The sequence below is a fragment of the Somniosus microcephalus genome, chromosome 5 (genome assembly GCF_052327205.1).
Source record: "Somniosus microcephalus isolate GS21.2 chromosome 5, FLI_Smic_1.0, whole genome shotgun sequence".
NCBI lineage: Eukaryota > Metazoa > Chordata > Chondrichthyes > Squaliformes > Somniosidae > Somniosus > Somniosus microcephalus.
This window is the reverse complement of record NC_140991.1, coordinates 281971881-281995340: the sequence shown is the minus strand read 5'-3', so window position 1 is coordinate 281995340 and position 23460 is coordinate 281971881. Positions and strand designations below refer to the sequence as shown.

Sequence of the window (23460 nt, the reverse complement as noted above, 5' to 3'; positions counted from 1 at the left end):
TTTGAGCAGGCGAGCAGGACACCCGCTGGAAGGAAGTGGGGTCCTACTTTAAATATGCAGATCATGTCCAATGATGTAATCAGGACCCGATCTGCAATTTCAACCTGAGGCCTGAGCAGGGGAGCCGTGTCCGCTCCCCCGTCAGGCAAACCTGTCGGAAGCTGGATCTTGGGCCAGAAAAGCCCAGAAATTCAGTTTAAATTGGCATAAAGGACATATAAATTGGCCAGAAAAAGCAGTAAACCTGAGGATTGGGAGCAGTTTAGGATTCAACAAAGGAGGACAAAGGGATTAATTAAGAGGGGGAAAATAGAGTATGAGAGTAAGCTTTCAGGGAACATAAAAACTGACTGTAAAAGCTTTTATAGATATGTGAAGAGAAAAAGATTGGTGAAGTCAAGCGTAGGTCCCTTGCAGTCAGAATCAGGGGAATTTATAATGGGGAACAAAGAAATGGCAGCCCAATTAAAAACATACTTTGGTTCTGTCTTCACAAAGGAGGACACAAATAACTTCCCAGAGATGTCGGGGAACATAGGGTCTAATGAGAGGGAGGAACTGAAAGAAATCAGTATTTGTAGGGAAATGGTGTTAGGGAAATTGACGGGATTGAAGGCCGATAAATCCCCAAGGCCTGATAATCTATATCCTAGGGTACTTAAGGAAGTGGCCCTAGAAATAGTAGATGCATTGCTGGTCATCTTCCAAAATTCGATAGACTCTGGAACAGTACCCATGGATTGGAGGGTAGCTAATGTTACCCCACTATTCAAAAAAGGTGGTAGAGAGAAAATGGGGAATTATAGACCGGTAAGCCTGACATCAGTAGTGGGGAAAATGCTAGAGTCCATTATAAAAGATGTAATAGCAGAGCACTTGGAAAACAGTGACAGGATCGGACAAAGTCAGCATGGATTTACAAAAGGTAAATTGTGCTTGACTAATCTACTGGCATTTTTTGAGGATGTAACTGGTAGAATAGATAAGGGAGAACCGGTGGATGTCGTGTATTTGGACTTTCAAAAGGCTTTCGATAAGGTCCCGCATAAGAGATTAATGTGTAAAGTTAAGGCACATGGGATTGGGGGCAAGGTATTGACTTGGATAGGGAACTGGTTGGCAGACAGAAAGCAAAGAGTTGGAATAAACGGGTCTTTTTCCGAGTGGCAGGCAGTGACTAGTGGGGTACCGCAGGGATCGATCCTAGGACCCCAGCTATTCACAATATATATTAATGATCTAGATGAGGGAACTAGATGTAATATCTCCAAGTTTGCAGATGACACAAAGCTGGGTGGGCGTATGTGCTGTGAGGAAGATGCCAAGAAACTCCAGTATGATTTGGACAGGTTGGGTGATTGGGCAGAAGCATGGCAGATGCAATATAATGTGGATAAATGCGAGGTTATCCACTTTGGTGTCAAAACAGGAAGGCAGATTATTATCTGAACGGCAATAGATTGGGAGAAGGGGAAGTGCAACGAGGCCTGGGTGTCCTTGTGCACCAGTCACTGAAGGTAAGCATGCAGGTGCAGCAGGCGGTTAGGAAGGCAAATGATATGTTGGCCTTCGTAGCGAGAGGGTTTGAGTACAGGAACAAGGATCTCTTGCTGCAGTTGTACAGGGCCTTGGTGAGACCACATCTTGGGTATTGTGTGCAGTTTTGGTCGCCTTATCTGAGGAAGGATGTTCTTGCCATGGAGGGAGTGCAGCGAAGATTCACCAGGCTGATACCTGGGATGGCAGGAATGACGTATGAGGAGAGATTGGATCGATTGGGCTTATACTCGCTGGAGTTTAGAAGAATGAGAGGGGATCTCATTGAAACTTATAAAATTGTAACAGGACTAGACAGACTAGATGCAGGAAGGATGTTCCCAATGGCTGGGGAGTACAGAACCAGGGGTCACAGTCTAAGGATAAGGGGTAAGCCATTTAGGACAGAGATGAGGAGGAATTTCTTCAACCAGAAAGTGGTGAACCTGTGGAATTCTCTACCACAGAAGGCAGTAGAGGCCAATTCATTAAATATATCCAAGAAGGAGTTAGATATATTTCTTAAGACTAAAGGGATCAAGGGATATGGGGAGAAGGCAGGGACAGGGTACTGAGTGTGGATGATCAGCCATGATCTCATTGAATGGCGGAGCAGGCTCGAGGGTCCGAATGGCCTACTCCTGTTCCTATCTTCTATGTTTCTATGTTAAAAGTTTTATCTTGGGTTTCCTTGTGGGCCAGGAGGAGCAGGAGTGCCCCTCTGGGCCTCACAAGGAACCCTTGGGTCTCCCGAGCGCCAGGCTACCTACCTCCCAATCATCGGCAGATCCTTTTTCCCTTTCCCAATCACTGCCGACAGCCTTCTCCCCTCCCGATTCCCGATGACAGCTTTCCCCTCCTCCACGTCCACAGCCTTTCTGGGTTTGTTGCCCGCTACCGGGTTCCCTCCATCCCACCCCCGCTCCCGTTGAAAATCGAGGCCATGAAGTATCAAACCAAAATGATCCCAAAAGGAAAATTACTGAAAGCTACTGAAATTACATTTTAATATTGGAAACCCTTGTTGAGAAAGGCACAGAAACACCAGGGGGGGGAAATTGGGTTGATTTGTACCTCTCGTTAGTGCCCCCGGGATGCGCTAATGGGGCACAAATCCCCTCGCGCCCGGGCACAGCGCCACTAATGATTTCGCAGGAGGTTAGCGGCGGCAGTAGCCGGTAGCACCCCGCGGTGCTGCTCCGCCGGCGATGACGTCATGGCCATGCGCAGCGCCCCGCTTGCGGCCCGGCCGCAAACTTCCCTTGTGCTCCCCGAACTATCACTGGATGATATGTCTGACAGGGTCAGGGGGCGTTTTTGCAGTGGCGGCGGCGCAAGTTAAAGGGGCAGGTGTTAGGCGGCTTTTTTTTTTGGTTGACAGCCAGCACCTGCCCCCATCCCCTTTTTCTCCTCGGGGTACCGGCCCTGATCGCTCAGCCTGGCACTCCTCTTGAGTGCCAGGCTGTTTTCACGGCACCCCACTCCCCGGTGGTCCAGCAGGGCCCCAGTGCATGCAGCGCTAGGCCCGTCCCATTTAATCCGGGGAGGAGACCTGCAATGACGCGGCGCTGTTGCACGTAGCGCCCCAAGGAGGAGGTGGAGTGCTTCCAGTAGCACTCCACCTCCTGCTTGGGGCGCTACTACTGAATTTCTGGCGGAGGGGTGCTAACTTTTTCAGGGCATTAAAATTAGCGCTCCAAAAGGGGCGCCACCCAATTCCCCCCCCCGGGGTTTAATTTAATTTTTTTTAAAGGCACTCTACTTTATATTTGCCTAGAAATTACTATAGGTAATATTAGTGGAGTAACATATTTGCGTTAGATTCCTCTCTCTCTATTTTAACAGAGGCATTAATCTTATTGAGTTCACAGGAAAATAATTTGACACCAAAGCAAGAGTGAAGTATACATGGATTAAACAGCTGGAGTACTGTAAATATAAATGTTTCATTTACTACAAGCAATTAAAAAAAATAAAAGCATAGAAAATATTGTTAGAGTAAAGAGATATGCTAGCAGTCAGTCAGCACTGCTAGCCAGCAATATGAGGCCGCTGGAATTTTTACCCATTTCCACCAGTACTGAAATTAATGCAGCACCTCTGAGTTTGCAATGCTTTTTGGCCTTCTACTCTGCATTAGCTTTGTTATGCTCACTAAGTCCCACATCACTGCTTGTTAAGAGGGTCTCCACAAAATTCTAATAAGCATCGTATATATGATGTATTAATTCCACCATATGAGCTGAGGTGGGTTCTCACCCATTTGGAATTAAAGAAGAAAGAAGTTGCATTTATATAGTGTCTTTCATGACCTTAGGCTGTCCCAAAGTGCTTTACAGCCAATGCAGTACTTTTGAAGTGTAGTCACTGTTGTAATATAGGAAACGCAGCAGCCAATTTGCACACAGCAAGTTCACACAAACAGCAATGTGATAAATGACCAAATAATCTGTTTCTAGTGATGTTGGTTGAGGGATAAATGTTGGCCAGGACACCGGGGAAGACTCCCCTGCTCTTCTTCAAAATAGTGCCATAGGATCTTTTACATCCACCAGAGAAGGCAGACAGGGCCTCGGTTTAATGTCTCATCCGGAAGATGGCACCTCTGACAATGCAGCTCTCCCTCAGTGCTGCTCTGGAGTGTCAGCTTAGATTTGGTGCTTAAGTCTCTGGAGTGGGACTTGAACCCATAACCTTCTGAGAGGCGAGAGTGCTACCACTGAGCCACAGAATTTATGCAGAGGGGCTAGTAATGCAGGCCTGGCACTGGTCATGGCTGCAGGGTTAAAGCTAACCGAGCCTTCTGATAAGAGGTCAGGTAATTTAAATATTTAGAGGTAACTCCAAGTCTGTATCACAAGACACACTGGGAGTGCTTGGTGGTGATGAGTTGGATTATCGGGCACAATGTTAATGGGCTCGTGGTTGCATTTAAAGCCATGCTCTTTTTTTGTAAATGCTTGGAAAAAGGGCCGAATTCATTGATTGGTGATTGGAGACTATGATGCATGAGCGAAGCATCCAACAAATTATTTGTGATATTTTTACCTGGCCTCTGTTGCTCAGGTGCTTTGGAGCATTATGAGACTTTCCAGGTCACATTGCTAAGCCCAGTGCACATTGGGCACTGAGTAGGCCAGGGCTTTCAAGGCTAATGCAGGGAATACAAGCATTATCAGACCATTTGGTACCGATAGATGCAAATATCATTGACAGAGTTGCCCAATTCCACTGGACTGCTGGATTCCTGAAAGTAGAAAGGTCCATGTGGAACAAAAAGGAATTCTACTCCATTAATGTGCAGTTGTTCTACAAACACCAACACTGTGTATTATACATATCTATGCCACTTATCAGGCACCAGCCACAAGGCTTTCATTTTCCACCAATTTCTGTGCCAGGTTTAATATAAGGTAAAGTAGGACTGGAAGGATGACTTTTCGGAGACTAAAACTACCTTCTTCAGCCTTGGCTAATGACATTTTTGTGGTAGTCATTGTCAAATACAAGGTGGCCTATGCAATTACCATCATTATTTTTGAGTGCACCAGTGTCATCCTAAAACAGCACTCCAGATGTTTGGTTTGGATAGATTAGGGGCCACTTCCAGTGCAGCTCCCCCAAGGTCTCAAAGGTCATAGTTGTCAGAGGCATGCTCCATAATTTTATTATATAAACAACTTAACTATGGGAAGAGCCCAATTCTCAATCGGTTCCAGAGAAGGAAGCAGTTACTGACCATGAAGATGCTGCTCCACAACAACAGCTTGCATTTATGTAGACAAACACCAGTGCAGCAAAGAAGACCAATGCATCAGGCGCTCATCCAAAATATATTTAGCAATGTGCCTGAGCTGTTCCATCCTGTGCACATCTAGAAAATAAAATGACCCCAAGCACCCTCTGCAATATCCATACTTTATTGTGCTGCTGCATAATCATAATAGTAAAAATATAAATACATTGGAACCAATGTATTACCATACTTGTCATGTGTGAGTGATGTCTCTGAGTTTCCCATGGTGCTTCCCTTTTGTACTGGTATCTTATGTATACTATCTAACTTCTAACGTGTGACTTCTAAATGAATTCCCCATAGAAGGGGTAAGTATGCTGGCTAATGGTAAAGTAGCAGTGGGAGCTGGTTGGAGTTTAGGCGGTCCAGTAATTCCTTCTGCTGGTTCATGTGATCATCCTATAACTGATTCATCAGCCATGCCAGATGTGACTGGCACATCTGTCACATGCACAGGAGAGCTGGATGGCCAGATAGTTAGCATCACTGCCCACAGAGAGCTCTCCCTCATAAGTAAGCCTACCCTTACAATCCTAAGAATTGTCTATAATTCCCATACAAGTACAACTGTGATCACATTGAGACCACCTCCCTTGCAAATTTTCACAGGCTTACTTGATGATATTTGTAATTTTTTAAACAAAGCCTCATTTGCCTGCAGTGGGTGAACAGTTGGAATTAAAATAGGAGGAAATCTAGACTTGAGTTTAGTTTGAAAAGCTTAACGCTTTTAGAACGTGTAGTATAAATTATTCAGGCACTGAGCAGCTACACAAGTTCTAAATCTTACATCCCAATGACTTGCAAACCATTTTAAAAACAATTAAAAATCTAATTTTCCATAAATGTAACCTCTAATATGGAAAAAGAAACAGCAATATGCAGTGCATCAGAGTCATGCACATAAGTAAAACCTTTCCCGGGTTTCAAGCAGTCTGAAAAATGTCAGGAGTTTTGTGAAATAGACCTTGAAAATTAAAATTATGCACATCTTGCTGCTTATAATTCCAGCACTTTTTGCAGAGCAAATCAACGTTTTAAAAGCAGCTAAAGAGAATATTAAAATAGACATATATAATTTTCCTCACCTTAAAAGCCCGTTCTACTTCTGGGATGTTTTTAAAGGAGATGATGACTGGAATGATACCTGAAGCACTGAATTGTGAGGCAGCTGCAGCTATAGCCTCAGTGTCTTGGGATCCTCCATTAGTGATAAACACAGCTATTTTCTTCACAAGGACACCATTACGAACCCGTTTAAAAGTATTTCTTGCAACAAACTGCATACCAATGCCGATATTCCGTGTGCTAGTTGATCGTTCATGTGCTAGTTCTTCTATTTCTTTCAGAAGTAACTGTTTTTTCTTAAAGGCTGAAAATCGAATGAAAGGCCTTGCTACATTATTGTATGTAAGAATCGCCACACGGGCACCAGTGGGACAGTTGCTTCCAGCGATGTTAATATCCTGCAGAAAATTAATTACAATTCTCTTCATCCTTTCAAATATAGATAGTGTGACATCTGTAGACATGTCCAGAGCGAACGCCAACTCTGTGGGGTATGCAGGGCATTCTCCACCTCCTGCAACAATCCAATGAAGCTTAATATTTAGAGATGTCATTTATTCAAGTAAGAAACAAAATTCAAAGGAATGGCAAGTGTTTTATTTTACAAAACTCTTTAAAGATTACTTACTTTGCGAACAACAAGCTAAACAAAAAAGAGAAAGTAAAATTAATGATTGACGTTACAATATAACACTTATTTTTATTATTACCGGTTCATTTGAAACACAAAGATAACCAATGATCTAACTGTTGGAACTCCACAAAGCCACATTCTACAAGTGAATCTGCACCTCTAGTAATTTGAATACCTCAGATTGCAGAGCCTCAGGGAACTTTTAGTTAGGTTACATTGAGGGAAAACTTTCTGTTTATGAAACTGTGGCTATACAGTCCATAGCCTTGAGTACTATATTTTGGTCAATATTATTTTTAATTGCCGTGAGCATGGACATTTAAATCAATAGTATTTAAACTGATGTAGAAGGATGGGTGGTGCACTCAGTGGCACAAGCTGGAGGACGACTTGAGTTTAGTCCGGGGCTGCCTGCCATTCAGTTTTGCTTGCTTTGCTTTGGTGTGTTTCATCTGTTCTTGAACAAGCAACTTGAGAGAACATGATGCAGAGGCAAAGTTCTCTATCTTCTAGAGATTGAAAAAAAAATCAAGGACCAACTTGCACTTGAAATTTGATTTTATCCATTGACCAATTATGGAAGAAGAATGACAGTAGCCCACACAACCTAGCATTGCACCCTGACTGAAGGAGATCTGATAGAAAGCACCCTATTTGGAGAGAAGACAGGAGCTTTTTGCACTTGCTTGAAATTTTTTAAAACACATTCTTCTCTTCCCTGATTCCTCAGCATGTAGTTGAGATAGGCATTCTGGATGCTCCCTCAATAGCTGAGCTGGTTAAAGCATTTGAGTAGCTGAGTCATACAGACCAGGAAGGTCACAGGTTCAATCCTCATCTGTGCTCAGTTAGTTGATTTCAGCTGGGGGAGGTAGGGGTGTAATGATTGACCTTGGTGTCTACCTTCGGATTAGGTGGCGAAAGAGTGTTCAAAGCAAAAAATACAAATCAATCAGAAACCTGAATATTTTTACTCACTGAATAATCTGCACTGTTCATCACCCCAATTAATTGAATGGACAACAAGTCTCCGATCAGGTGACTATCCCCAATTTCTAATAAGATTGCAATTCCAATTTATAATGGCCCAGAAATTCGGGTCCCAACGCATGAGTACGCACGGGGTACTCATGCATAGGCCCAACAAAAGTGCCGGTTTTGAGCATGCACTGCGCATACGCGGGAAACCGGCACTTTCGTTCCCCTGAAAGAAGGGGTTCAGTGGTCGAACGCGTGCGGCGGAGAGGCAGCACGTGCGCATTCAACGTACTTTTTCTTGCAGGTTTCTCCAGGAGGGTAAGTCTCCAGCAGTTACACTTTTAAAAAGCAGGCGCAAGTGGTGAATTAATTACAATTAAAACATTTTTCCACAGGTTTATTATTTTTAAATACTTTAAAGAAAGGTAAGTTTATTTTTAGCCCCGTTAGAAAATGTAATTAATTTTTTCAAAAATTTAAATTGTTTAAAATAGTTATTTCATGTAATTTATAGTTATTTTAAAAATGTGATGTTTTTTAAAAATGTATTTGAAGTTTTAGTGATGTTTTGGGGCTTATAGTATTTATAGGTTTGACAGCTCTTCCTGTCAAACTTATGAATGAAGCATTCCCTGCTACCATTGGCTCTCCATGGCCCACGTGATCCCAGGGGACGCATCGAACTAACTGCGCCCCTGGGATATGCAAGCACGGCGCGCCGGCAGTTGAAGGAGGCCCAGGATCAGAATCCTACGTGGGCCCACAGCTCAACGGCCGGCGCGCTAGCTAAGTGCAGGTCGGGGGCTTGCATTTCTGGGCCAACGCTTTGTGAAAATATGGAGTGAAGACCATGGAGGTATATTTTCCAACCGCCGCTGTTCCTGTACGAGCGATTAACATGTTTCTATTAAATTCCCCAACACAATTTTGCAATGCAGACATTACCCATTTAAACCTGGGCTAACACCGGTGTTAAAAATACCACAGAGAGAATACATTATGCTCTCATATCTGAACAGAACCATTTGAAAAATATTGCCACATATATCACTTCCCAGCTTATGTCAGACAATCAAACTTTTCTTTCTTATGGAATGCAACCTCTGGTGGACTGATTTTTGACTTGGCCTCCAATTTGAAAATCCTGAAACTTGCAGGCTTGTAGTGCTCCAATGTTTTAGGCTAATATCTTTGATCGCTGTCCGCTGAACAGAGGAGTTCCTGCAGTAGGTTGCAGCATCCATATATCTGTTATACCTCTGAGGATCAAATTAAGACTTAGGCATGCTTAGAATGAAAACCCTGATCTGTTGTTCTGCAGGAAAGAGGGCTATATAACTCTAGAAGTCAACTTTGATCCCCAAAAGTAATCAAGCAAAACTCGAGAATATCCACCAATTCCTATATGGTAACTACACAACTTTGACTGATTACTTTCTATATGTTTCTTGGTGTCAGCAGCACACAGAACATTTTATTCCATGGAGTTTCTGATCAGATTTGTTTTTACTTATCCCTATAATTTTCAATCTCCTCCCCAACCAAATATTTATCCAGCTCTATTTTGAACTAGCTGGAGTGCCCGGCAGTGCCGAGGGTTTTTTGAGGGCATGTTGTTGTTGGAAGAGAGAGAGAGAGAGTTGGAAGAGAGAGAGAGAGAGACTGGGGGGAGTAGAGAGAGACGGGGGGTGGGGGGAGAGAGAGAGACTGGGGGGGGAGAGAGAGAGAGAGACTGGGGGGGAAGAGAGAGACAGAGAGAGAGGGAGAGAGAGACAGAGAGAGACAGACAGAGAGAGAGAGGGAGAGAGAGACAGAGAGAGAGGGAGGGAGAGAGAGACAGAGAGAGAGAGGGAGAGAGAGAGAGAGAGAGAGAGACAGAGAGAGACAGACAGAGAGAGAGAGGGAGAGAGAGACAGAGAGAGAGGGAGGGAGAGAGAGACAGAGAGAGAGGGAGAGAGAGACAGACAGAGGGAAGAAGAAAGAGAGACTGAGAGGGACGGAGAGAGAGAGGGAAGGAGAGAAAGGGGAAAGGGGTGTGGGGGAAAGGGGGGTGGGGGAAAGGGGTGGGGGGAGGGGGGGTGGGGGGAAAGGGAGGGGGAGGGGGGAAAGGGGTGGGGGGAGGGGGGGTGGGGGGAAAGGGGTGGTGGGGGAAAGGGGTGGGGGGGAAGTGGGGAAAGGGGTGGGGGGTAGGGTGTGTGTGGGGGGGTGGGAAGGGGGTGGGGGGGGGAAGGGGGAGGGAGGGAAAGGGGAGGAGGGGAAGGGGGGGAGGGGAAGGGGTTGTGTGTGGGGGGAAAAGGGGTGGGAAGGGGGTGTGGGGGGTGGGAAGGGGGTGTGGGAGGAGGGGAAAGGGGGGTGGGAAGGGGTGGGGGAAGGAGGGGGGAAAGGGAGGGGGGGAGCCAGCAGACCCTCTCCCCTCTGCCAGTGTTGAGAGTTGCACTGCCGGTGGTGGTTGGAGAAGGCTAGGCCCCGGGGCCTCGGGCACCCGCACTGACATGGCCTAGCTGAGCCCAGTGCCCCGGGCAGCCCGAGCTCCACAGCCGCCATTCGGCCGCAGGCCACAAAGCACCCGAGCCCAGCGCCGACGATGGCTCCGCGGAGCTCCATACCACCCCGCCAGCCTTTACAAAGATGGCGGCGGTGGCTACGCTCGGCTCAGGCCCACCCCGCCAGCCTTTACAAAGATGGTGGCGATCGCGGGCCGCTTGTTGAGCGGGATGGGAGGTGCCTAGCTCGGGCATGGCTGGGGAGGAGAGGCTGAGGCTTCGAGGCCTGCAGGCGGGGTAACCCTGGAAGGTTGCGGCGCCCGGCGGAGGTAGCGAGTCAAGAGGGGAAAAAAAGGGTGAAAGGTAGGAAAATTAATGAGGTTAGAGAAAATATTTACAAATTAATTAACTTTTTTTAAAAACAATTTAATTGTGTTTTAAAAGCAACTTTTTTTTTGCTGGAAATCTAGATTTGAAAATAAACACGCAGAAAGTGGGAAAAATAAATGAATAGTTAGGAATCAAGATGGCGGCCACTCACCTCAGCTCAGAAGGATTAGGCCCGCCCACACACGCAATGAAACGCCCCCCCGTGACGCACCGATTAGTCAACCATCAGGTTAATCCCCTGTACGATTGGTCAACCATCACATCACTCAACGCTAATGAGCGGAATGTTGCCGTTTTTTGAACCTTTTTTGTATACTGTCTGAACAATTTTTGTCTGACCAAAAAAGTAAATACACCTATTAGAGTCCCCTAATGATAAGCTTTCTTTTGATATAGCATATGTGTAGGTACGCTCTATAACTTTTGATTGTATAGTCGGACAGACAGACCGAAAGACAGACAGAAAGACAGACCAACCGTTTCATATATACTAGCTGAAGTGCCCGGCGGTGCCGAGGGATTTTTGAGGGCATGTTGTTGTTGGAAGAGAGAGGGAGCGACTGGGGGGAAGAGAGAGAGCGACTGGGGGGAAGAGAGAGAGCGACTGGGGGGAAGAGAGTGAGCGACTGGGGGAAGAGAGAGAGCGACTGGGGGGAAGAGGGAGAGCGACTGGGGGGAAGAGAGAGAGTGACTGGGGGGAAGAGAGAGAGCGACTGGGGGGAAGAGCGAGAGCGACTGGGGGAGGGGGAGGGAGGGAGGGAGGGGGAGGAGGGGGAGGGAGGAGGGGGAGAGAAGGGGGGAGTGCGGGGCAGAGAAGGGGGAGGGGGGAAGGGGGAGGGGGAGAGAAGGGGGGGAGAGAAGGGGGGAAGGGGGGAGGGGGGAGAGAAGGTGGGGAGGGGGGGAGGAGAGAGAGACACAGAGGGAAGGAGAGAGGGCGAGTGGCCCGCGGGCGCAAATGGAGCCAAGCCCCGGGAACAGGCGTGAGCCGGCTTGAGGCTGTGAGAGACGGCCAGGCCCGGTTGCCGGAGTAACCCTTCCCCTCCTTCCGAGCCCCGGCTGCCCCGCCCTGCTCTCCCGAGCCCCGCCCCTCGCTCTCCCGAGAGCCCCGCCCCCCCACCCCAGGCCCGGTTGCCGGAGTAACCCTTCCCCCCCTTCCGAGCCCCGGCCGCCCCGCCCCGCACTCCCGAGCCCCGCCCCCCGCTCTCCCGAGAGCCCCGCCCCCCCGCCCGAGCCGGCTTCAAGACCGCCGAGCGGGGAAGAGAGACGTCGCATCTCACCTGCTGGCTTCCTGCACTCTGTGCCTCGGACTTCTGTGTGTCGCCTGCTGCGCGCGCACACTGTGCCTGTCCCGTGTCCCTCGCGGCCGATGCCGTTGCCCCGGGTAACGGGACAGGGGAGACTGGGGGGGGAGGAGCTTACCACAAGCCGTGGAACAATTACCTAGCTCGGGCGTGGCTGGGCAGGAGAGTCCCAGGTTTTGAGGCCTTACAAAAACGGGGAAAGGTAGGAAAAAGAATCAGGTTACAGAAAATATTTACAAATGAATTAACTTTTTTTTAAAAACAATTTAATACAAGCAATTATTTTTTGCTGGAAATGTAGATTTGAAAAGAAACATGCAGAAAGTGGGAAAAAGAAATGAACAGTTTGGAATCAAGATGGCGGCCACGCACCTCGGTTCAGAAGGATAAGGCCCGCCCACACACGCACCGATTGGTCAACCGTCATGTCACTGAAGCGTAGGATTGGTCAATCGTCCTGTCACTCGACTCTAGGAGGGCCCGCCCGCACGCGTGACGAATCCGCCCCCGCGACGCAGCGATTGGTCGACCGTTGGGTCGCTCGACCGTACAATTGGTCGACCTCGACGTCACTCGATGCTAATGAGCAGATAATGAGCGGAATTTTGAACGTTTTTTGGATACCGCGGGCGCAATTTTTGTCTCACCAAAACGTAAATACGCTTCTGACCGTTCCGGAATCATAAGCTTTCTTTTGATGTAACGCACGTGTAGGTACGCTCTATAACTTTAGAGTGTATAGCCAGACAGACAGACAGACTGACAGAAGTACCGCTTTATATATATAGATAGATGGAAGATGAGTTAATCGGCACGGTAATAACTGCTTTTGATGGGAATCAGTTCTATATATTCACTACTCTGGGTGAGAAGAACTCTTTTAGTTTCAACTCTCCTTTGAAGCTATTTAAACATAGTATCACATCAACAGTTTCAGCCTGGAGAAGATTTTTGGTTCCTCTAGCCCACCTTATTATTCCCTTAGTATTGCCTTAGTTATTCCTACTTTCAACAGCGACTACACTTCACAAACTACTTCATTAGCTCTAAAGTGCTTTGGGACGTCCGGTGGACGTGAAAGGCGCTATATAAATGCAAGTCTTTTTTTTAGTGAATTTCTAACAATCCTGAATTCCATTTGTTGACAAGAATTTGTATTAAGTTTGAATCTGTGTCCTCCATACCTCGCAATTGTTCCAATTTAATCAGGATGTCCCAATTTTGTGGATGAATTTTAATCTTGTCCCAACTGTCCCATCTTTAGTGTAACATTTAGGAACATAGGAACAGGAGTAGGCCATTCACTTAGGTCATGGCTGATCTGTATCTTAACTCCATCTACCCATGTTCTGTAACTCTTAATACCCTTGTCTACCAAAAATCTATCAATCTTAGTTTTGAAGTTTTCAATTGACCTAGCCTCAACAGTTTCTTGGAAGACAGAGTTCCAGATTTCCACTACCCTTTGTGTGAAGAAGTGGTTTCTGACATCACCCCTGAACGGCCTAGCTCTAATTTTAAGGTTATGCCCCCTTGTTCTGGACTCCCTGTGATGAAATATATGTCTTCATCAGCCCCTGTGTTTTACCTGCATTGTATTGTGTGTACCGCCCCCTTTTCCCCTATTGTGTGTATTGGCTCCACCCCTGTCTTTTGTCATATAAAGGTCTCAAGAGCTGTATGAGTCATTCTGCCAGACGAATCCGATGTGGAATGGCGTGCAATGTTCTTAGCGATTAAAAGCCTTCAGTTGACTCCTTTAACTTCTTGTCTTTGAGTTATTGATGGCACATCACTCCCCACCAGTTCGAAATGGTTTCTTTCTATCTACCATATTAACTCTTTTGATCATCATCAACACCTCAATTAGATCACCTCTTAATCTTTCAAATTTCAAAATGTCCTCCAGCCTACAAAGTTGGTTCTTAGACTTTTTTGGAGTTGAGAGATAAAGCAAGACTGAAATGTTTGTTATCACATTTCTCAATCAGAGGCATTAACACCATATTGCATTTTGATAGTACATTATCTGTGTTCCCAATTAGCCTTGAAAATTTTCATGGAAGTTGAGGCTGGTGGTAGTTCCAGGGATAGCCGTGGTAAGTCTTCAACCCTGGGTATTCAAGTATTCTATTCTCCAGCGCTAGCATCCCTCATGTCAATGAGTACAAAATTCACCAAAAAGTCATTAAAAAAATATATAGACTTGTTTAATAAAGCTGGTGAATAACTAAGCTATGTAGACCAGAAGGTTCAAGGTTTAATTCCTGGCCTGTTATGAGTTAGTTCCTCTCGGCTGGGATGGCAGTAGGGTTCCTGCTACAAAGTATGTGGTTGATTTTTTTTTAAACAAACATGTTGAGGGATGGTGGGAAAAAGAGCATTAGAGGGAAAATAATCCATAAAATTCTCTTTCAGATCTGAAAGAGACTTATTGCACACAATAAAAGTGCAATGAACTGACACCTACATAAAGTGCAAACAAAATAGTGGGTGAAGGCAATCTGAATACAGTCCAGTGAAACCTTAATTATCTACCAATTTCCATTACCTGCTATGAGGTTTCCTCCATTATGATGGATAATGGAGGTTCCACTTAAACAATGCACCATACAATAAGATGTTAATCCTTCTAATGTTTAAAAAAAAACAACCACATACAAAGCCAAAACTCCTTTACTTTGTAGCAGGAACCCTACTGTCATCCCAGCCGAGAAGAGCTAACTCATAACAATGCCATTCTTATATTTTCATCTAAAAAGAATACCTAGAGTTAGATACAATAATTGGAAAACCCGGTTGTAGAGTTTAAAGGTATATTCATAATTATCTAAAGGAATTTGAACAAAATTTGGCTTCACTTTTCCATGAAAACCTTCAAGTTATAATATATTTCAGAAGTTTTCCATTTTTACTGAGACTGCAGCTTAAAAATCACTGAAAAGAAAGCTGTGAAAGGGCTGTTACTTACGGCAGTTATCTCGTATATATGCTACAAGGTCACAAGACTGCAATGAAAATGAGAAAATGTAAGTTTGCAAACAAGCTTTAAATAAAATCTATGATTAAACTACATCAGTTAACGTTATACATATACAGTAAGTTACTTACTGCTTCCAATGTGTAGCCCGGTGGTCCTTTGGGACCCTGAAATAAAGGAAAGATAAACCTTGTTTAAAGAATGCATCTATTTTTTCCATTCTTATTAATCTTCTCTTCCTCTTCCCCTGAAGGTATTGACTTTTTGCTGGGTATGTTTCCATGGACACCCTCCACTGTCTCTCCCAAGTAGCTAATACTACCTAATAGTAATTTTTTAGCATGCTCATTGATCATAAGTGGCATTACAGTTCAGCCTGGTCCTATCTTCATCCAATGTCCACAGTTCAGTAGGAGTCACTGGATAGTGAGCAGGAGCAGAAACCTGGGTGATCTTCCCCTCGTTATGGCAGTGGCATAGAAGCTAATTGTAGCACTCCTGCTGCTGCCCCAGTTGAGATTAGCTAAATCAGCAATGACAGATTATTAATTCTGGGACCTTCCCAGGATGTATGACTCGATTACTTGCTAGGTAAACTTATTGGGGGGAATTTTAACCCCAAAAAATGAGCAGTATGAGGTTAAAGTGTTAAAACTCTGAAACCCGACCCCAACCCGCCTCCAACCCACCCACTCCTGGTCTTAACAGAGGCGGGGCGGTGGGGCGGGCAGCCAACCCGCTCCCAGGAGGCAGGTTGGCACTTCAAATATGATAATGAGGCTGGAAGCCTTGGATTTAACCTGCCTTACAGCTTTAACTGTGGCCGACTGGAGCGCCTAGGCCTCGGGAATCCGGCAGATGCAGCGAGGCAAGGACAGCCTCTGGGAGCACTCCTTGTGGGTGGGGAGGAGCAGGAGTGCTTCCCCTCAGACCCCCAAGCTTCCTCACCATCAGCCCCCCCGACATACAAAGCCACCACCCGCCCCCCCTCCGCCGGATCGGATATCGGATCCCCCCCACCCCGGGGTCGGGGATGGGGCAACCCCCCCCCGTCCCGGGATTGGATCCCGGGGTCAGTGATTGGACCCCCACCTCCCCAGGTAGGGGATCAGACTTATCTGGTTCCTTCAACCTCATGTGTCTTGTTCTTGGCAAAGTCCTTGCTGCTGGGTATTAAAGGGTACTTGTGAAACAACAACGGTGTCTAAAAATGAGGTTCAACTGAAAATCTGGGCACAACACAAAAAGTGCAACTGTTGAGAAAAAGTGACATTTGCCAATGCAGCCAATATTACATCTAAATCAACCAACTGGGAAGTTAGGGCCACTATCAAAACTTTAAATTATGTTATTTAATTTTGCAATAAGCATTGGTTAGGCATAAATACTAGAAGTAATTATGTCATTGTTATTGCCATTGGTCTTTTAAAAGTACTTTGTTTATATTTGCTTGTGTTCATGGAGGTGAAGTATGAAACCACAGAGTAAGAATAACAATCTTGGATCACTATAGTGATAGTACCAAGCACTCCTATTGCAGGTAAAGCACATCTCACAAGATATTCTGTGGCACCTATCCTGTTATCAATCAGCACATTGATTACTTTTCTGACCGGCTTGCTCACTTTGTGGAACACATCTTACCCTTTGTCCAGGATATCCAAACACACCTGCATCACCAGGATTACCAAGAGAGCCAGAAGTACCCTAATATTATAAAAATATCATATTACTTCACTTGAAACTTTATCAACCACAAATATCAGTGATAGTTATAAACAGTTCTACAATTAGATAGCAGTTGTGACTGTAACTTACTAATATCAATACTAATTATCAAAATTATCAATATTTCTAAAATGTTTTCTAAATCTTTGCTACAGGATGTTTTAATGAGGGTTCAAGAATAGCTGATGATTAAACTTCTCTCTAATGCAATAATAGTCCAACAGGTTTATAGAATCATCTACTTAAGTTCAATAAAAATAACAGCACCCTCTTTAGGAGTTGCCATCCGAGATCAATTTTGCCCACAAGAAACATCCTTTATGTGGACGTGTTAAGCAAAGTATTGGTGAAGCGTACACCCAATTTTTCTCTTTTTTTAACATTAATAGTCTTTTTAGAAAAAAACATTGATAGTAATTCCCAAGGTCTAAAATCGTAGGATAAATACAGACCAGGGCCGTGAAATTCGGCTCCGTAGTGCCCGTTTTTTGTGCTGAAAATGGTGTCTGTTTCGCCCATGCACACTTTCGCGCCAGACACCATTTTGGTGAGGTCGCTAGCGCAGGCACTGGGAGCGTGCGCCGGAAGTATGCAGAACATGCAGATCGTGATGTCAGTCAATGTGTAATGCTGATTTCACGGCAGACTACCATTTTCAACCTCAGCGATGCAGCCAATGCCCTCTCATAAGCACGCACAGCTGAACATGCGTTCAGCAGCAGGAAGGACCCCCCCACCAGCGCTATTTAAAGAGATCATCAACTGCTTTCAGGTTAGTTTCTGATTGATTTCTACTGACCCTTGGTGAGTTTGTAGAAGTGTTTTGTGGTTTGTTATCTTACTTGAAGTTGCTGAAGTGTCCAGGGAGTGGAGTGGCAGGTTGCTTCAAGGCTTCTGCTCAGACTAGTTGCTCCCAGGTATGGCTGCAGTAGTTTGTATCCCCCTTGGCCTGTAGCACGATAGGGAGAATGAGCAGAGGCGACACAGAGGAGGACAAGCTGCTTGAAGAGGGCGGAGGGGGCTAAGGGCTCTCAGCAGGAGACCATATCCACCCGAGGGGGTCTTCAGGGAGCAATTCTCCTACCTCAACCTCAGCGAGAAACAGTGTATGCGACATCTCTGCTTCACTAAGGAAGTGCTCACTGAAATCTGCCACCTGTTGCAGACAGACCTGCAGCCTCAGAGCAGGATGAGGACGGCATTGCCAGTGGCTGTGGAAATTAGCGTGGCCCTGAATTTTTATGCGTCGGACTCCTCTAGGCTGGAACAGCCAACATTTGCAACATCTCACAGTTCATCATTGCATAAGGGAGGTAACTGAGGCTCTGTATGCAAAGAGAGGTGAATACATTTCATTCTCCCTTGCCAGAGAGAAGCAGGCAGAGCAAGCACACGCTTCGCTAGGATAGCAGACTTCTCCATGGTGCAGGGTGCCATTGACTGCACACACATTGCTTTGCAGGTGCTGAATGTGAACACGGCAATGTACCGCAACCGGAAGGGATTCTAATCCCTCAGTGTCCAGCTGGTGTGTGACCATACTCAGTGCATCATGCAATCAATGCTTGGTATCCTAACAGCAGCCATGATGCCTTCATTGTTCATTCAGTCCGCTGTACCATCTGTTTCCAGCCACCATGACAAACGAGAGGGTGGCTACTGGGCGACAAGGGATATCCGCTCACCACTTGGCTCATGATGCTGGTGCGTAACCCAACCACACATGGGCAGCATACATATAATGAAAGCCATAGTGCCAAACAGATTTTGATCGAGCAGACCATTGGAGTCCTTAAATAACGCTTCTGCTGCCTGGACTGCTCTGGAGGAGCTGTGTTGTATTCGCCACCACTGACACTCCACCAGTGCCCTTGCTGTTGCCCATCAGCCAGCCAACCCAGAGTGCTACCGTCCATGCCGAGGTGATGCAGTCTAAAGTCGGGCTTTCTAGGGTCCGAGGTGCTCGAGGTCATCCTGCAAGGCCATCTGCAGTCTTCCCCATTGAAAGTCAGCAGCCTTCCACCAGCCATGCTGTAGCCACTGGGGTAGCACTGCGTAGGAGGATTAGGACAGACAAAGGCACATAGAAGACAGGCATAAAGGGAATGCACAAGGGTGATTAGTTGACTTTGATATGTAATATTGGATGGTTTGATGTATAAAGTTTGTTTGGAATGTTTGTTTTGTGGTGGCTTTTGTTGTAGGATTATGGCCAAGAGTCCATTTTTGGACTCGTTTTACCGGCCGCATCCAGCCAGATTGAGAGGCTGGCTAGCTGTTGGGTGGGTAGGCCTTTGGCACCAGGCCACAGACGGGGAGTGGGGGGGACAGCGATGGGGAACCTGATAAAATCAGGGGTCGGAGAGGGAGAAAATCGTGGAAGGGGCCAGAGAGATCGGGAAGGAGGGGAGAATATTGTGGAAGGGGCCGGAGGGATTGGGAAGGAGGGGAAAAGATTGTGAGGGGCAGGAGAGAGGTTGAGGAAGGAGTGGAGAAGATCGTTGGAGGACATGGGGGCCCGGCAGGAGATTGCAGGCTGTGGAGGACAGCAGGAGGGGATTGGATTGTGGGGGTGGTGGGAGGAGGGGTCCAATTGCTGGGGAGATTTGCTTGTTGGGCCGAGGGGCAACACTCCTGCTCTTCTCCTGGCCCACAAGCAGTGCTGGAAAAGCATTTACCTGTTCCCTGCAGCAGTCCTCGCCTCCCTTTAGCTGCCGGGTTTCCCGAGGCCTGGGAAACCTGGTCAGCTAGCATGAAAGTTGTAACAGAGAAAAAAATCTGAGGCACGCAGCCTCATTAAAATATTTAAATGTGCGACCCGCCTCCTGGGCGCGGGTTGGTCGCCTGCCCCTCATCCCGCCTCCGTTAAAACCGGAAGTGGGCGGCTTTGAGGCTGGATGGGTTTGGGTTTGAGATCTTTTACATTTTTCCTTCCCACCTGGCCCAAACCCACCTGTTTTGGGGGGTTAAAATTCCCCCCATTGATACCAATTCAACATTTGCATGCTACCAGCAGGAGGCCTCACTTACCAGTGACTCACTTTATAAAATTGCAGATGTGTTGCGCTCAATTTTACATCCATTAAAATTAATGAGTGAAAAATCATGGGCAACGCATGATATGCATGACTGGCAGGTGAGGACTCCCCATAGGTGGTGTACATTTGTAAAACCATCCTTGTGTGTCAAGTTTACTACCGCCTCCAGATTCTTTCCAACTTCACCTTTAGCTATATTTCTGCATTGTCGCAGTTTACGCAGGACACCATTCCTACTTCCAGTGTGCACTACCTTCCACTTGCCTGTATTAAATATTATCAGCCACTGTTCTGTTCACTTACAGATTTTATCTTGCTCCTTTTATAGGTCCTTGGCTGTGGCCGCAGACATTGAATTCCAAGCCTAAATCTGAGCCGTTGATATAGATCAGAAACAGTGAACGTTTTCGTATCAATCCGTGAGGCATTCCATTCAACACTTCTTACCTACACCCCACCCCAACTCTACTTCCCTCGCAAGTACTATTTGCTTCCTTTGCTTCAACCAACTTCTTTTCCACTTCTATGTTTTGCTTTTAATTTCCTATTTTCAGCTTCTGTAGGAGTCCTTCATGGAGAACTTTATTGCACGTTTTTTAAGAAATTTAAGCACATCATTTTGTATGTTTCTTCCTCCAAAACATCAAGAAATTTCAACAAAGGATCGGTACCGGTTAATCTACAAATGGGTTGCCATATAAACTCGCTGAAACTGATAACCTATGTTTTTAAACAGCACTAAATAGGAGTCCAGAGAGTGAGTTGAAATATTAGAAACAGGAGCTGAAGGAAGGCAAACTATTGTGGTTTTCTTTATTATTGAAAAACTTAGCTGAAGGGCCAAGGTCCATGGTACAGGACATCACCCCAATGCTGAAAAGATCAAGAAGATGAGGTAAATAAAGTAGCAGTAGTAATTAGGTGACATTGTACTGTATATGGGTTTTAAAAGCATGAACATTGTAAGAATGGATAATTGAGGGAAGCAAGAAGTTCTGCAGTTTTAAGGTTCTCGGACACAATGGGCTGAATCTTAACTCCCAAAACGGGTGGGTTGGGGTTGTGTCAGAGGGAAAAATGCAAAAAATCTGGAACAAGAACTGAATCCGTCTTGAATCCGCCCACTTCCGGTTTTAACGGAGGCGGAACAAGGGGCGGGTGACCAATCCACTCACGGGAAGCGGGTTGGTCATCTAAATATTATAATAAGGATGCCTGCCTCCATTTTAAGTCATTCTATTTTTAACCACAGGCGGCCGGGTTTCCCAGGCCTCTGGAAACTCGACAGTTTAAAGGAGACGAGAAGGGCTAAATCCATGAGGTAAGTGCTTCCTCCAGGCCCAACAAGCTACCCAGAAACACTCCCCCCACGATCTGTCTGCTCCCCCACCACCATTGGACACCCCCAGACCATCAATGGACCTCCCTGCAATCAGGATCCCCCCCCCCAAATGATCTCTCTCACTCCCCCAGTACACCTACCTACTCTCGTAGGCTTCAACCTTGTGAAGCAGGCTTCCTGCCCAAAAGGCCTCCAGCCTGTCAATCAGGCTGCCTGTGGGTGGGAACCCCACAGAAAAAAATGTAAAGCAGCCCTGCAGTTAAATTCTGCAGGACATTCAGGAAACCCATCCTTCTGCGCTTCCCACACCTCACAACAGCCCCTCCCCCACCTCCCACAGAACCTGCCTCCAGACTAAAATCCAGGCCAATGGATTAGAGCAGCTGACAGTTTGATGAGCCTTCATTTCAAAACAATGAACACATAGGGAGGAGAAAATGACTGTATAGTGGTATATTTGGAGGAACATAAGGACAAAGTTCAGATGACTAATAGCTACAATAGTGTCAGTGAAACAGAAATCCAAAGAGAATGGAGGCTAGAAATAAGCGAAGGATCATCTGTTGGACAACAAGCCTTTTGTTGTATCCTGAACAGGGATGTGATAGAGTTACCAGAAGTACTTCTCAGATATGGAAACAATATTCAAGCCTTGGATTGGTTTAGGCTTTTTTGAGAGTTAAAAGCCACTGAAGGGAAGAGAAGTGATTGAGATAAATAAAAAACAGAGGGGGAGAAATTTGTGTTTGCCAGTAAAATTGCCAGTGTTACCAGCAACTGGAGTTAACGACTGCTGAAAACGGCTGCAATGCTGACGTTGGAAAATTTGTCTGGGGGGCAGGAGATTGTTGGCGCAGTGCTTGCCTCCTGTGCAGCGCTGTCCTAGTGGCGTTGCTGGAGGCATACGAGCCGAAGTTCCTGTGCAGGTGCGGTGTTGGAACTTCCCACAGCCTCTCGAATCGAGGCTGTGGAGCTTGCAAGGAATTGTGGGTAATGAAGATGTCAGATTTAAAGGGGCCATGCAAACTGAAGCAATACAAATTAAAATGAAGTGAAACAATGCAGTTTTCAGTCCTTTCTGCCTTTAAAAAAAATATTTAACATTAAAAAGTCCCAAATGTGAATATTCAGCTCTTAAAGTTGAATTATCTTCCTAACCTCAAAAAATTGGCAAAATGCCTCAGCACGAACACAAATGGCTCAGCAAGCCAGGGAAGGGGCACCAAGGGTCTCGCGCACAGCACTCCAGCTTTGTGCAGGGGGTCAACACTGCAAGACTGGGCCTCTACCCACAGGGGGCCAGAAGCCCTCCAGAAAGAACGATGAGGGAGCACATCACCGAGGTCGTCACTGCCAGCAGTGTCGCCCCCACCACCTGGCTCCAGTGCCCAATAAAATGGCTGAGCCCTTGGCCAGCAACGGGACTGAAAGGATACAAGATGCTGGTATCCTCATGTTATCCTCCTTCTGGCATGCAGCTCATGCTTTCCCGCTCTCCCATCACCACAACTCCACTCTTCTGCCTTCCTCATTTCACACACCCAAGAAATGCAGCCTGCCCAGCCAGTGGGTGACCATGAAGAGGGAGAGGAAAATGAAGAAGATTAATTTGACACTCCCAACCACCAGTTCCTCAAAGTCAACCAGCAACGCCATTTCAAGTGTCCCCCACTGAAAGTCAGCAGCCTTCCACCAGCCATGCTACATTCACTGTGGTAGCACTGCGTAACATCAGCAGGGTAGACAAAGGTACACACAAGACAGTCACTAAGAGAATGCATATGGGTGATGAGTTGATTTCTTGATGTCACGTTGGATGGCTAGACATACATTGGTAGATTGGAAAGTTTGCTTTGTGGTGGCTTTTATTTCAGCATTGTGGCCAAGAGGACATTGTGATGGTCAGTAACAGATGGAAGGTAAGGTGTGGGACTAATATTGAAAGGGGAATTGGGGTTGTGGTCACTGGGACCACAGGCGAATAATTCCATCCCGGATATCCCGACCATAAAGGGGCAGTCTGGGATGCATCCTTAGGAAACTACATTAAAAGGTATGACAGTGGACGAGCAATGGCTAGCATTTAAAGAATTAATACATAATTTACAACAAATATACATTCCTTTAAGGCACAAAAACCCCCACAGGAAAAGTGGTCCAACTGTGGCTAACAAGAGAAGTTAAAG

At 46.1% G+C, this 23460-nt stretch overlaps 1 protein-coding gene across 4 annotated transcripts in view; it reads right to left on the bottom strand.

Annotated features, from left to right (window-relative positions):
• The window catches only part of LOC147117766 (collagen alpha-6(VI) chain-like), a 235349-nt gene that overhangs the window by 45472 nt on the left and 166417 nt on the right, over window positions 1–23460 (bottom strand). For all 4 annotated transcript variants that reach the window (XM_085989028.1, XM_085989027.1, XM_085989025.1 and 1 more), the window contains 5 exons: window positions 16811–16873; window positions 15298–15333; window positions 15158–15194; window positions 7029–7043; window positions 6421–6914 (listed from right to left, as the gene is read on the bottom strand). In XM_085989028.1, coding sequence (XP_085845154.1) covers window positions 6421–6914; window positions 7029–7043; window positions 15158–15194; window positions 15298–15333; window positions 16811–16873 — 645 coding nt within the window. The remainder of the gene's footprint in view (window positions 1–6420; window positions 6915–7028; window positions 7044–15157; window positions 15195–15297; window positions 15334–16810; window positions 16874–23460) is intronic.